This window comes from Lethenteron reissneri, chromosome 29 (assembly GCF_015708825.2).
Source record: "Lethenteron reissneri isolate LAM-NWPU_2019-01 chromosome 29, ASM1570882v1, whole genome shotgun sequence".
In the NCBI taxonomy this organism is placed as follows: domain Eukaryota; kingdom Metazoa; phylum Chordata; class Hyperoartia; order Petromyzontiformes; family Petromyzontidae; genus Lethenteron; species Lethenteron reissneri.
In genome coordinates this window covers 7374486-7389836 of record NC_083807.1, presented here as the reverse complement: position 1 = coordinate 7389836, position 15351 = coordinate 7374486, and the positions used below count along the sequence as shown (strand labels likewise).

The window sequence follows — 15351 nt, the reverse complement described above, 5'->3', positions numbered from 1 at the left end:
CGGCTCAACCTCGCATGAGCAACTGACGCGTTATATAAACAGCAGCACCGGGGAGACAAAGGCGGTCGGGCGTGGTGTTGGCTACCCGCCTCTTTGTGCCGGCCTCATAGGTGCTCCCTAATGGCACTTGTCCCAACGGTCTGTGAAGGCTACACGGGTAACCTTTTTCTATGTCTTTGCACCCCGACCATACAGCTGAACTTCAGTGGCCAGTGGTGTTATTATACCTCATTTGTGCCTCCCCTAGGTTGGCTCAAACTTAAATGGGGAGACCTTAATGCCAAGGGGTAGACCATCGGCGCTGGGCAGACGAATACCGTGGGGCGTGGTGCTAGACATGTCATCCTTTGTATGCGTGTGGAACTTGTTTGCACCATACGGAGCCAACCGAGCTGATCGGAACATGCCTTCCTGAACAGTTGCTCGCTAACAACGATGCTATTTTATTTATACCGGAGGAATCCGATGAGCTACAAATGTATTTTTATTCACGAATGTATATTTTTTTCCATCAGTACTTGCCTCCCAACAGTCTCTATATGTTACATTGGACCTCTCATTAATCGCGAGAGCGATTGGCTCTCTACGAATGAGTGTGGGCTCATGTTGCAGCAGTGGATTGACCATGGCTGACGATAATGATGATAACGATATCATAAATCTTCGTCAGCGCTGTTATCACCCCATCTCCCTCTCCCACCTCCACTCACTGCGCACGCATATAACGTGGGCAATATACACTGGCCAGTTAAGACAATTTATACGGATGGCTGTGATAATCGTCATTCCGTGGATTTTCATCCTCTTCAAAATGTTCAAATCAGATAAGCACGGTTGCGAAATAAGTTATATTATGTTACATTTTGGATTACTAAAGCGCCTTTCGCCAAGGCGCTGCATACATTCATCATATTTTGACCTTAGCGTAATTTAATTAACGTTATTATCGAGATAAAAGCGCAGTCCTTTAGCATTAAAAAAAAACATCAAATGCCATTACTTGCGTCACTGATTAGGAGCATCGATCGATGTTTCTAATCGTTTCCCACGAAACGTCATGCGATGTTGACCTTTAGGCTGCGTGACCTTACCTCGTGAGAGACGAATCAATCAACCTCCGCGCCGTAACGCATGAGGGTTCCCAAATGAGAAGAAGTAAGAGTGTTATTATTGTTCTACTTAAAGCGCAAACTCGTCTGTCTATATTCGTGGCAAATACGATCGATACATATCTAAAGATAAAATAAATTAAATAATAACATACGACGTTTCGAATGCAACACAAGCGATCATCATCAGGTATAAATGAAATAGCAACAACAATTTTAACCAGAAAACTATAGATAGACATATAAGCAGACAGATATCACCAGGATACATAGAGAGAGAGTAACACAGGCACAGAGAGGAGGATTGTCTCTGTAGCGAGGCCTTAAATAGACAGAGGGGGCAGTGTCAGAGAGAGTTGGAGGGGTTAGAGAACAAATTAACATGTCAATGTCTGCTTATATGTCTGTCTATAGTTTTCTGGTTAAAATGTTTGTGGCTATTTCATTTATACCTGATGACGATTGCTTGTGTTGCAATCGAAACGTCGTATGTTGTTATTTAGTTTATTATTTTATCTTTAGACGTGACTTTACCGAAAGAACCATAGAGTAATTCCTGCAGTCACGAAAGCTCCAAATTCAAGAACCATCGATACAGCCTTTCTGAAACTCGTATTCGCTTCAAATCAGTCACGATCGTCCGATTAGCACTCCACAATTTTCCGTGTGCGGCGATGTGATTTTCGAGTAAGAGTTGAATATTAAACTCCACGCGCTTGTGTTCAGGCCGTGACTCAACCCGCCGCTTGTCATCCCTGCACTCACGTAGCGATTTCCGCACGCATCGACGTAGCAGGAATCTGGAGGAACACGCCGTTTTAAATCGCCGCGCCATGCAGTGACGCTCATCGCCGCTGCGAGAATGTCAAGAGACACAGGCACCTCAGTGCGTCACGCCTCCCACGTGTGCGTTCCTGCGTTGTAACAATATAGCCCGACAGACGGTGGGTGCACGCGCACCACGTGGGTGCACGATCGGTGGCGCAGTGGTGAGCGCGTTGCGCTATGAAACCCGGCAAACCACCGGGGTGCCATCGTGAGGAGCGGTCAACATATCAGAACCTCGCTACCTAACACCAACCCTCACTGACCAGCGTGGTGAAGTATGATCAGGATCTCCCCCTCCACCCATAAAGCAGGTCATCCACCTTTTCAACAGCGCGCGCGTGGGTACAAATGGATCATAGTAACCCAACCGCGTCCCGTGTGCTCGGTTATGCAATAGTTTATTCGATCGCCATAAAATATTAACCGCAGCAAATTACACGTCCATTTGCTCGTATGTATACCCATCCATCATGCACAGACGCTTGGGTCAACCCAATATCTTGCCCATAACAACACCACGAATCAATTGGCAAGTAGATCCTTCATATATTGCCCGTCTGTTATTGCACTCAAGCAGAGGTGTGGACTCGAGTCATGTGACTTGGACTCGAGTCAGACTCGAGTCATGAATTTGATGACTTCAGACTCGACTTGGACTTGCATAACAATGACTTTGTCCCACCTCTGAGGTGTGGACTCGAGTCATGTGACTTGGACTCGAGTCAGACTCGAGTCATGAATTTGATGACTTCAGACTCGACTTGGACTTGCATAACAATGACTTTGTCCCACCTCTGCACTCAAGTATGCGCTGTGTATTCTGCGACGCTAAATAACCACTGTGACTGCGAGGATGATATTAACCCTCTCACGCAAATCACGTTAAACATTTTCAACCAATATCTGCGGTGTAACTGCCGAAAGAACATTTACACCAAAAATAAAAAACCCCAACACGTTCGTCAATAATACCGTGGACGTAAAAAAACCCCCACAAACAATAATAATAGGTGACGTTTCAGGCAATGGTCCTTCTTTATTGATTTAGGTTCCCATGAAAAACGGCCATTACCCAAATCATCGCCGATTACGTACATTTGAATTCAAAGACAGTGTTATTGACGAATGTATGGATATGTGTTTATTTGTTTAATTGTGCTTGTGCACCACTGTCAATGCAACAGCAGCATCACCACAATAAAAACAATTACACGAATAATTCACCGTAATAATAGTAATAATCGATGGATGAAAGGGTTAAGTTCGCGTGTGTAGATTATTCTTTATTGCCATATACACGTATGCCCGTGCCTCCCGTTTGATATAAAACATATATACACAACAAACAACGATGTATTGCAGTCACAATCATTCGTGCGTCAGTTGATTGCAGCTCGCTTTGCATACGAGGCTCTTGATAAGCCCGAACGACCCGGACAGCTGGACTTTGGCACCCTGCTTGGCAGGAAGTTTATTAAGAAAGAGATGTCCCGAGTCAAAGATAGGCTTTGCAGTAGAGGGAAATAGCCACAGTCGCCGTTCACGATATCAAAACAAAAACCGTCTGGCACAGCTGTGCACAGTTCTTAGAGCTGCGCGAAAAAATAACTCGAACAAGGCACGCGTGTTGCATTGGCACAAATCGTCACCGAGACACGCGTTTGACGATGCGCTTGCAGTGTTCGTCCTTGCGTGTTCAGCAGGCAACCTGGGTTTCTCTGTTCCCGGCCACGCACAGTACCGGCGGCACGCGGTACCTGAACTTTTCCTGGGCGTGCACCTAGCCTGGCACAGCAAGGGCCGTGGTGACGTCACTGCCAATTTCCGGGCGAATTGCGGCGGTTGTTGTTGTTGTCGCTCTGGGCCGTCCCCCTTGGTCAACAACGCCTTTACATAAAGTACCCGGGGTGTGGTGAAGAAACAGGTGCGAGAGACAGACGTGGCCGAGGTGATGTATGTACGTTGAACTTCTATTGCGTATGCAATGTCACACCCCGATAGATGTTCGCTAACGGTACAAGAGTTCCTACAGTCCTACACGACCACTTGGGGAATGTGTGTGTGTGTGTCTCGCTGTGTAGGTCGACTCAATCTCAAATGAGTACCTGGTGCGGTGTGTAAACATCGCCACTGGGGAGACAAACGAGGCCCTTGCGTGGTGATGATTACCCACCACCTCGTGTGCCGAACCCGGCGACCCAAGCTCGATTCCAGCTTACGGCCAAAACCATTGACGATTATCTGAATTTGTCCATGGGCCTCCCCGAGGTCGACTCAGCCTCAAATGAGTGCCTGGTACGGTGTATAAAGATCGCCACGTGTACCGTGCTGGCCTCCAAATGTGCTCGCTAAGAGCATTTGCACAGTCTGTTAAGGCTGTCGGGGAATCTTCGTGTTTGCGTGTAAATATGGCATTTTGGTTTGCATAGTTACAGCACAAAGTACTCAACTCGCAAGTTCAATCTATACGAGTGATCTGCGTCTGTGTATGTGTGTATGTATGCATGCGTAAATATGTTATTATTTTAAATGCAAACTGTTCAAATTCCCAATCGAGATCCACATACGCACACGTTTGATGTCAACACCGACCTCGCATTGGGTCCACGGCCCAGCCAAGGACATGTATCGTGATGACTGTTGTCCATTCGAGAAATCATGCAACTGTTTCCATTATTGAGCAAGGCACTTGTTTTTTTGTTTGTTAGCAATGCAGTACTGCATGTTAGCACTGTCACCAATCATCCGTCGCTGCTGTTCTTGTTATTATTGTTGACATGTGGCACGCAGGCATATCCGACGTTAAGATTGTCAAGGCAAGTGGAAACTTGTTATGGCACTGTGATGATACACACAACACACTCATTAGACCGATCGTGACTACCCACTTTACCCGATCTAAACAGTTTAACATTCATTTGTATCTGCTTTTAATATTTCACAATGTTTGCCAAAGAATTAACATTAAAAAATGTGTATTGGCGATGTATATATATGTAGCACAGTAAAACAAAATGTAAGTTAATTTGTCTTAACAGGGCGTGCAGGTACACAGTACTCACAATGCCACTTCACAATTATAACTCCATGACGGCATCTGATCGACAAGATTTGAGTCAACAAAAATATACAGTAGAAAAAAAAATCAATCAACGATGCATTGAAGCCTCTCGTTCCATAATTGTAAGGCCTTTCAAAAAAAAAAGCACGAGAGATCACAGTTCCCGAAGTCAAAATTGCGAGCTCTTCTTTGACACATCGTCCTTGTCATCAGCGGCGTTCTCCCATAAGCGCCTTTTGCATATAAACACAGAACTTGGAAACATTCCTTGGAACTGCTTGTTTAGCTTCTATTTTTTGTAAAAATATATATAATTAGTATAAAAAGGTAGCATTTAGCTGTAAGACGCTTTCGGTGGCTGAGTGCACATTTTTTCTGCTTATGCACGCTGGCTCTGCGCCAGGGTGCCTATGGCTTGCGATGAAGCACTGATGGATGGCTTTTGAGTCCACGAGTGAGCACTCGGAAACCGGCGAGCGGTAAGGCACATTGCATTGTAGAGGTCTACCATGGACGCAAATCTTCCTCCGTCTGGCACCGTCCATGAATGTAACGTCTTGGATTCTTCTTCGTCGTCATCATCATCATCCTTCCCGATGAAGAAAGTGGCGAGGCCCCTCTCTGACAACGGGGCACTGCGGGAGAACGCACGCACCCACGTACCTCCAACTTCTTCCGCACCGTGCTCTTTGCTTCGAGCGGGGAGCGCACAAACAGCCGCGTCGCACGGCGGGCGCCAATGCGGGCTTGGCCTGATCGTTGTTGCGTTGTGAAGATGTTAGGAGCCACGCGAGCTGGTGGGGGGTGGGGGGGTGGTGGGGGCATGCCAGGCTGCTGTCTGCATCCTTCTTCAGAAGACGTCTCGCAGGCTGTGCGTGAGACTGTGCCGCCGCAGGTCGCAGTTGCGTCGAAACACCTTTCCGCAGTGCTCGCAGTTGTAGGGTTTGATGTCCGTGTGTGTCAGAAGGTGAGTCTTCAGGTTGCTGCGCTGGTTGAACGTCCTCGCACACGTGGGGCACTTGTGTGGCGATTCCTGCGGGGGATTGCGCATGCGCACACCGCCACAATGATCAAAGACAAAGATCCCCCCCAGTCGTATGGCCTGAACAGACTATTGGGGCAAGTGCTGTTAGCGAGCACTTGTGAAGGCCGGCACAGCACACGAGGGGGTAGGTGGCCAAAACCACCCCCGGCCGCCTTTGTCTCCCCAGTGGTGACATTTACAAACCACACAAGGTACTCATTTGAGGCTGAGTCGATCTAGGGGAAGCCCATGACCGGTTCAAATAAATCGAACTCGGGCAGCTAATCGCTACACTGCCGCTCCCCACGCAACGCGCGCACACACGCGCGCACACACACACACAAGCGCGCACACGCACACACGCGCACACGCACACACACGCACACACGCGCACACACACACGCGCACACGCACATTCTCACACACACGCGCACGCACGCGCACACACACGCGCACACGCACGCGCACACACACGCGCACACGCAAACGCACGTACAGACACGCGCAGGACGCGCACGCACGTGCACAAGCGCATGCAGACGCACACACACTCGCAACACACCACCCGCACGTGCAAACAAAAGGACAACACGTCAGTCAATTGCTGTCCAGATGTACTGTGCTCTTAAATGAGCGCGCGTTTACGTGTGTAATTGTGGTGTCAGTATTTAGCAAAGCGTGCGCAAACGTTAATTCGCACTAACGTCCGCGAGGCTAAACACGAGATACGTGTCTGTGTGTCGTTGCAGGCCTTAATAGGTGCTCAATAATTGTACTCACTCCAGCAGTCTAAACGTGGGATCTTTAGTTTTGTTCGATCGAGTCTGTGTAACTCCGCTCCCATTATTGTCGACTTGTGTTCTATTCCCGGCCATACAAAACTTTCGAAGCAAGTGGCACGTGACGCTGCACTGCCCTCCCCTAAGTTGGCTCAGCCTCAAATGAGTAACTGTTACGATGTGTTGACATCGTCAGTGCCGTGGCGTTCTTAATTCGGTGCTTTGCGCATGCCACTTGTTCAGTGTCAGATTCCCTATCGGCAAATCGTGCCTTTTTGTTTGTCACGTGAACAGCAAATATGTGCACAACGTGTGTCTCAAGTCGCTTGAACTAGTTAGCGTGTGTTTGATGTGGATGACAATGGTGCATGGGCTATGAGCATGCTATGATCGCGTAATAAAGGCAACTAGATCAACCCATAACGTAATCCACGGTGAAATGGTTTGTGGATGCGAAACCGGTTCAAAAACAGCTACTGTGTACGTATATGCACAGGTTATTGCAATGCACTCAACTCAACAATAAGCGCGTGTCTATGCTGTCGTGTTAATAATAGTAAATTAAACATCAAACGCACGACTGCTGTACGTACAATAATAGCCTCCACCTGCACTGCACAGCTGCATATTCATGTGAATGTATATAGCGCGAACGAAGCCTACGCTGAATTAAAGTTTCACAGTTGTGTTCTATCGGTAGCTACATTTAACACGAGCAAGAAAAAAAACCACGTTAACTGCGCGTGGCGGTACGTTTGCGAAACTTTTATTAACCAGATATTATATAAAGTCCCACACTATGTATATACTGGAAAGGCTATTCATGGGCAAGCAGTCACTTAGTGCTGGGCACAGTGCGGCTATTAACTCGGCGATTGAGGTTCAATTAACGGCTGTCAGCTGACATCAGGGGCGAGTAAAACCTGGACCGATCCTCCTCCTTCCCTCCTCCACTTCACCAACCCGCACTGACCAGCGTGGTGAAGTATGGGCAAACATCCCCACCCCATTACCAACGGAGCAGTAGATTGACAACGGAGTCTGACATTTAAGATTGTGTCTATCCAATGTCAAAGTTCAAAATAGAATGCGGTACGGTGCTGAAATCCATTGGTGGCTGGATAATGTGATGTAAAATTCCACATTCCCACGACGAGGATCAGTTTTATCACAAGAAATAATTATTTCCACACTGATAGCGTTCAACAAACTAGGATGTGCTTTATCGGCCTTGGAGAGTTGATGATGTGCTTGGTCGACAACCCACCGGTATTTTAACTCAAAGCCCCCGTCTATTGTGGTTCACCATCTAATATATAAGGTGTAAAAAATATATGCGAATTGAAGTTACATTATACGGATTTGTAATCACTTAGCCATTAAATGCAACTGGATCAGTGTAAATGTGGTTGTGTTCACGCATGGCGTTGCATCGCGATCGTTAGGCAAAGTGTGCAGCGTTTGGGAATGAATTCAATATGTGTTCGTGCAGATAAATGATTCGCAAGGCATAATAAACACATTTTTGTTTTTTTTTGTTGCAACAACTTACTGGGAAATCATATGACAGCGTCTTCCTTTAGTCTTTTACCTGCATGTGCAACGTTTTATGGACTGCCAGAGTCCGAGACTGGCAAAACCCCTTGCCACATTCTTGGCACTTGAAAGGCTTTTCTTTAGAATGTATGTACCTGTCAGTTGAAACAACAAGGGGGGATATTTATAAGGTGCTTGCTGGAGCAATTGCCGTAACTCATATCAATAATATATTTTATATAAATGTGTCCGTGCGTTAAAGTGTAAACAAGACACATTGATGCAATTTAAGCATGCAAAAAAACGTTGCAAATAACGAAGAGTGTATGGTGTGCCTAGGATTGCATCAACACAAGTGTACACGCGCACGGGCAGCACAATGAGACTATGAGTTGCGGCCGTTATGTCCGCAAATTTGCGCGCGTTATAAATTGCATTATTATTATTATCTCAACGCTATAACGCGGTTTAGAATGTACATTCTAGGAATGCACGATACGCAGTGATTCATGTCTGTACATATTGGCCAAAACGGAACGTGTCTCCCTGCTCAAACGAGGAACCGGTCAGCAACTCATATACGTTTCACGGCCCTAAGCCAGTGGCGGAGATATCCCCATTGCTGTGACGAGGGGTCAGTTTACTCCCGAGACGACCACGGTTTGACATCCGTCGCACACAGCGAGGTACCTGATTTATCGACCCCGGAAAAATTAGAGATCAATCAACTCTTGAACGGAGATCCGTTCTTGCAACCGTTACTGTTTCATTATTGCTAATATGTTGGGTCAGATTGGGTAAATAAAACGTGTGTCGTACACCCTCCTCCAGACGACACAGTCGATTCACAAAGTCGTCGCGTGCACGTGCCAATGCATTGCCGCTTCAGTACAGAGGAGCGCAAGCCACACACGTCTAACAATCGGCTACGACGTTTCACGTCTACGTCGTTTAAATTGAAGTGGACCGAGCGTTAACAACAACAACAGCAACAACAACAACAGCAGCAATTGCAAATCAGTGGTGGTGTTGGCGCACCTGTGGTCCCTGAGATGGTCTTGCCTCCTGAACGCCTTGTGGCAAATGTCGCACGTGTACGGCCTCTCGTCCGTGTGCGTCCGCTCGTGTATAAGGAGATTGTACGACTTGGTGAAGTGGCGGCCGCAGAATTTACAGATAAACTCCTTCCTCGTCTTCACGGGCAGGCGGCCTCGACTCGGCCTGGCTCTGCCGTCCCCAGCCGCGGCCGCGGGTGGGTACCCGTGGTCGCCCCCGCCGCGGCTCTGATCGGAGGCGCGCGGCACTCCTTTGCTCGGGAACGGGTCTTCCTGCGTGGCGGCGAGTGCCAGGTTCGCGAAGTCGAACCGGGGCCGCTCCTTCTTCACGCCGAGCGCCTTGCAGCCGTGGAACGCCTGGGGCGACAGCGGCATCCCCGGCAGCGGGAGGCGACACACATCGAGGAACCCGCCGGGCGACGGCGGGAGGTCGCCCCCGCGCAGAGCGGCGAGCTGCTGGTAGCCCAGCGTCCACTGGTTCACCTGCATGGCCTGCAGGGCGCTGAAGCTGCCGTAGAAGCCCTGCAGCTGGTCGAGCGCGCACGGGAAGGCGTTCACCGCCTGCATGAAGGAGTAGTTGGTGATCTGCAGCGACGGGTGGATGGGAATGGGCGCGGGCAGAGCTTTGCTGCCCATGGCTGGGCACGGTCCGAGCGGCGTGGGCGGCGGAGTGGGCAGCTGGCTGTAGCTGGCCCTGAACCCCGGATCTACGCACAGACGCACGTGTGGTGGTGGTGGTGGTGGTCTCGTTAGTTCAAGTCAACGATGGCAGGACGCGCACCCCCACCCATCCTGCACCCGCAACCCCCCCCCCTCGCACCCAGACCCCCATTGCTCAAGGCAGCTCCTACGCGAATCGTGGCCCTGGGCCAGCGAAGGAATTGTCACATTTCTACGGCGTGGAGGTCAACCGCTGTTGGAGCGCTCACAATTAGGTCCGTTATTTTATCGACCCCTCCTTGCAAGGCTGATGAGCTGAGACGACCCGCCGAATGGGATTCGAACTCGCAGGCTTGCAACTGTGAAGTCGAGCCTAACGCTAACAGCGCCACTCGGCCGGATTGACAGGTTAATGAAGCTACGCGACTGTCAGTTAAATGCACAACTAATGCTATACAAGGTAGGTCAAGTGGTACGTACACATCATTGCATACATAGTCTACCCTCCCCCCGTTTTAACGACACTAACCGTATGAGCAAGTGATGTTAGCGAGCACCTGTTTAAGGGCGACACGGCGGGCACATGGTGAGGTTCGTGTGGCCAAAATCGAGCGCACGCAATCGATGTTACCGTACCGCCAGTTTCCTCTCGTTTAATGCTCGGTGGCGAGAGGACTCTAACTCAGATCGCCGGGATCACAGGATATAACGAAGCACAACAACCGCCGTATCCGAACACACGGTGACGATCGTACACACCTGCGAACATAAATTATGTTAAATACCCATGACATACGCCACGTGATAGTTTTAAAGAGCGGAACTATCTCTATATATATCCCGATATATCATACTAAGTTATTTCCTCTCGCTTAGAGCAATGGTCATTAATTCATAATACATGAATGCGGTAATGTAGTTTATCATTTTTAGAACGTGCAATATACACACACACATAGCAAACTGACGATAATAGACGAACGTTGGTTTGTTTTCTCGGTCAAAAGGAATACATGTACAACACTTGCAAACACCAATATTAAATTAGGTTAGCAATTACACCACCTTTGTCTCGTGCTGGGTGATGTACACACAGCGAGTCATCCACCACCTGCGTTAACGGCAGAGTGGACAGAGGGGAGGCTCTGGGCAGGTGATTATGGTACCACTTGGCGCCAGTGATGCTCTGCCCCACGTGTAGGGAATTGAACCCAGATAACGGGGGTTCATATCGCCAAGCACTGGCAACTTCGGCAGTGCCCCTCCCTAATCCCTCCCCCATCCCTCCCCCTCCCTCCCTTCACACCCACGCACTCCATCTCACACAACAACAACAGCAGCAGTCAGTGACGTTCCCAAAGGGTCATCGCGGTTGCGTGTGCCAAGCTCGATGGTGCCCTCAAGGTGCACGTAGCCTGGGCACAAGCGCCGTGGTGGCGTCACCGCCCACTTAAGTGGCGGATGGCGATTGTCGCGGATGCAACTTTGAAGCTGCGTGGATTGTCGAAGGCTGGGTGGCAGGAGGTCACGGGATGGACCCCAGGTGTTATGGGTGCACAGACTGCGATGATTGTCAGATGCACAACGCGTGCTGCCGATTCTGCCCCCACACGTACAAAGATGACCCCAATAGTCGGCGTGAGGCTGTTGGGCCAAGCGCTGTTAGTGAGCATCTAACACACACACTCACGTACGCGTACGCCCTCTGACACAAAGATAAAGATCCCCCGTCTAGCCTTAACAGACTGTTGGGGAAAGTGCTGTTAGCGAGCACCTATGAAGGCCGGCACGGCACACGAGGGGGTGGGTGGCCAACACCACGCCCGGCCGCCTTTGTCTCCCTAGTGGCAATGCTCACACATCACAGCAGGTACTCATTTGAGGCTGAGTCGATCTAGGGGAGGCCCAGGACCAGTTCAAATAATCGTCACTGATATTTTTCGTGAGCGGGAATCGAACTCGAGTCACCAGGTTAGTAGCGCAGTGCGCTCACCGCTATGCCCTCTGACACACACACACGGGGACAGATGCACAACACTTGCACACATCACGCTGTGCTCCGTGTTGGACTGCAAGTAACCTACACAAGCGACCTACCCGAACCTTCCGATTAGCACAGTTGGCTACGTACGGTGCGAAAGAAGTTCAACATGCGTACGCATTTCATTATATTGCACACTCGCAATGGTGACAATCGGAGTCTCTTCGGAACCGGAATGACCGCAACAAAAAATAAGGGGCAATGACGCGGGTTGGCGAATCAAAGGCAATCGAGGAACACACGCAAAAAGGAAACTGCGTCGAGTTGAGCGTCTTCAAGGTGTTAAAGACAAGTCCTTGTGGCGCACGCAATGGGGTTACCACCTGCAACTCCATCAGCGTATTAGCGCTAATGTAAGACGTTAATTAGCCACTCGGTTTACATTAGAGCTGACTCTTTCCCGTCGTGGGACCGACTTCCTAAAGTAAAAAAAAAACACAAAGACGAGAATAAATATAAAATAAGCGGCATCGCGGACGCCATCTGGAAAATTTCACACTTCACACACAAGGCGAGCCGAGGGAGAGGGGGAGACGACCGAGCGCTCCCCTCTATCCCGGATCCCGGGAAGTCTTTGCGCGTCGATCCATCGCTGCCCTCTCATCCGTAAGAGCAACAAACAAGGCCAAGCGGGGGGGGGGGGGGCAAGGTACAGGAGGAGGTGGCGCTCCCTCCCGGTGGGGGGGTGGGGTGGGGTAGGAAGGGTAGGGGGGGCTACCTGGGAACCCCCCAACTCCACTCGCCTCGCCGGACACGGCTTAGTTGTAGCGTTGTGGCCGATTTTGATCGACGCGCCTGTGCAAACTTGTACGCGGCCTTGAGGTCTGAGCGCATTTTAAAGTAACGTAGCGAAGAAAAAAATATGTTTAAAAAAAATCTATCAGCAGGAAATAGTATAAGGTTAAAGTGTTTCCTGGGACATTAATCCAGCTGTCAGCCGGGAATTTTATTTTCCTAGTACAAATTTGCGTGAAAGCGTGTAAAACAATAAACCTTACATTCGTAACACAATTATACGTATTAACACGAAGCAACGGAGGAGAGGGCTTTTTTTGGAGCGAGATTAATTTGCGCTTCCATCGGTTCTGGGGTTCGCAAATAAGTGTTCAAAATATCCCTTCATTTTCTTTTTCCAACGCAAACGACATAGGAGTGATACATTGAAGTGAAACTCTTTCAACAACGATTGCTTGTGTTGCGACAGAAACGTCGCCTGATGACGATTGCTTGTGTTGCGATCGAAACGTCGTGATATTGTTATTATTTTTATTATTTTTTCTATCTACGTGGCTTTACCGAAAGACCCAAAGAATATGACTTCCTGCAGTCACGAATCTTTAAGTCAAGATTTAACAAAAATCTTCTCATTCAAATCGACCAAACGACGCTTTGCAAGAGCCTCAAGCTGCCCTTCTGCAAAAGCGGAATTAATTACGCCACCTTGGGAAACGGAAGGACGTCGATTGCGGTTGTGTGTGATATTGTATATTCATGTTTTGGCCCAAAGAGCAATCGAGCTCGTTGGGGTTGCCCCCATCGAGTGTAATTAATGACGCATTTGCCGACCGCCGCTCGGGGTCTTTGCTCATTTCGTCTCGCGATGTTTGCGTTAACTCCAACCCAAACATACCCGCGCCGTGACGTTCTGTTATGTTCTCCAAAAAAAAGAAAGGTAGTTAGGACCTGCGGAGACTTGTGTATGCGCCCTGATGAATATCAATGCGCTGCTCTGCTCCCGCAATGATTTGCTGGGCGCTATGCCCGCCGCGGCGCGCGCGAGCCACGTGTTTAAATTGTGTACGGCGTCAATAGTTTCTCTCTCTCGCTCGGATAAATAACGTTTTGCCCCCCCCCCCCATCTCCACCCCCCCCCCCTCCCTGCATGTTTTCGTGTACGAAGGCCGGCACCGATCGTAAGGTATTACCCGTGGCGGTGCGTGTTATATAATGAGCGGAGGCGTTAAAAATAGGCGAAGGGTTTCCCTTGCCCCGCGCGGGTCCATTTGTCTTGCTGGAGAAATGTTTTGAAACAAGCGCCCCCGACAATGGGCTTATTCTTAAAATCAAAGTCGATTTGTATTACAGCCATATTTATTTAAAAAAAAAATTACCCTGCAGGTCTGCGCGCACGTAGAACACGGGGGTGAGGGGTGAATCGCAATTTAAACAGCCACGAGCGGTAGTGCAGTGGCTAGCGCATTACGCTTTGAACCTGGTAACCCGAGTTCGTTTCCCGGCCACGGCTAACGTCAGTGATGAAGGATATCTGAGCCGAACCTCAGTCTCCCCCGCTCACACCCCGTCCACCAAGCTGCAACTATTCAGCCGTGGTGAAGTATGGTCAAACGCAAGGCCGTAGCCATGGAGTCAACATTAGGGGGGACCAAATCTTATAGGGGATCTGGGGGGTCCACCCCCCATGAAAATATCTAAATTTGGAAACAAATTTCCTATCATTTCCTGCCTAAAATATGAAAAAATTCACTAACACATGGGATGGACTTCTGATTTATGTTTTACAATAATGTCTAATAGTGTATTGTATTACATTGTTCTGTTTTTTCTTTTTTTACCTTTTCTTGTTTCCTTGTATGAAATGGCAGAGATTAGGGATTAATAAAGTACAACCATAACCACAATCATACAAACAGAAATCTATTTTATAGCGATATATTGGGGGGGGACATTTTGAGCATTTTAAATATTGGGGGGGGGGATGTGTCCCCCCCAAAATATATTATAATTACGGCCTTGGTCAAACGACCCACAAGCTTCACACGACGTGGTGCGGCCTTCCTGAAGCAAGTGCATTGGCGCGTGCCTGCAACTGATCCGATTACTCACTGCGCGTGTGACTGCACGGGAGCGCTACCACGATCCTCATCTCTGTCGTGCCGTGCAAGTTTAAATCGTCACACGCAGGTAGGGCAATCATCGTGCGCTCGCCGTGCAGATGTTGAGGTCGCGCGTAATCATCGTTGTGTAGCCACACGATGACAGCGCTTTGAGTCGTCGCTTAAACGGGCTTTGCGGTTGAGGTGCACGTTACGTCGCTGCGGTGCGGGTGCGTAAGCCGCTCCCGAGGGACGCGGTGTCGATGTTGATTAGCGGCGGCGCCACGCAATCGTGCCGGCGAGCGAGCGGGCGCGCGTCGTGCACACCGCCTTGCGCGCAGGGGCCTCAGCTCTGAATATCTCGCAGGGACTTGGCCTGCACCCGTTGCGGTCACCAGGCCGGGTCGTGTTCTAAAATAGATCT

At 49.3% G+C, this 15351-nt stretch overlaps 1 protein-coding gene across 2 annotated transcripts; it reads right to left on the bottom strand.

The window, feature by feature from the left end:
- Nucleotides 1-5713: 5713 nt before the first annotated feature.
- Nucleotides 5714-11266, bottom strand: OSR2 (odd-skipped related transciption factor 2). Of its 2 annotated transcripts, none has more exons than XM_061562524.1 (4): nucleotides 11118-11266; nucleotides 9376-10099; nucleotides 8393-8492; nucleotides 5714-6031 (listed from the first exon to the last, which is right to left on the bottom strand). In XM_061562524.1, the coding sequence occupies exons 2-4, from the start codon at nucleotides 10026-10028 to the stop codon at nucleotides 5849-5851; spliced, it is 936 nt and encodes a 311-aa protein (XP_061418508.1). In that variant the 5' UTR covers nucleotides 10029-10099; nucleotides 11118-11266; the 3' UTR covers nucleotides 5714-5848. The 2 variants fall into 2 exon arrangements, with proteins under 2 accessions (XP_061418508.1, XP_061418509.1); XM_061562525.1 differs by having other exon boundaries at nucleotides 5863-6031; nucleotides 8354-8492; nucleotides 11118-11265.
- Between the last annotated feature and the right edge of the window lie 4085 nt (nucleotides 11267-15351).

Bases quoted from the DNA above. Each gene is read 5' to 3' on its own strand.
- OSR2 (XM_061562524.1), bottom strand. From the start codon at position 10,028: ATGGGCAGCAAAGCTCTGCCCGCGCCCATTCCCATCCACCCGTCGCTG. The intron at 8,493-9,375 runs GTGCGCCAACAC...TTCAACTGACAG, and splicing joins GACCATCTCAGGGACCACAG to GTACATACATTCTAAAGAAA. The intron at 6,032-8,392 runs GTAAAAGACTAA...AATCCCCCGCAG, and splicing joins ATAAAACGTTGCACATGCAG to GAATCGCCACACAAGTGCCC.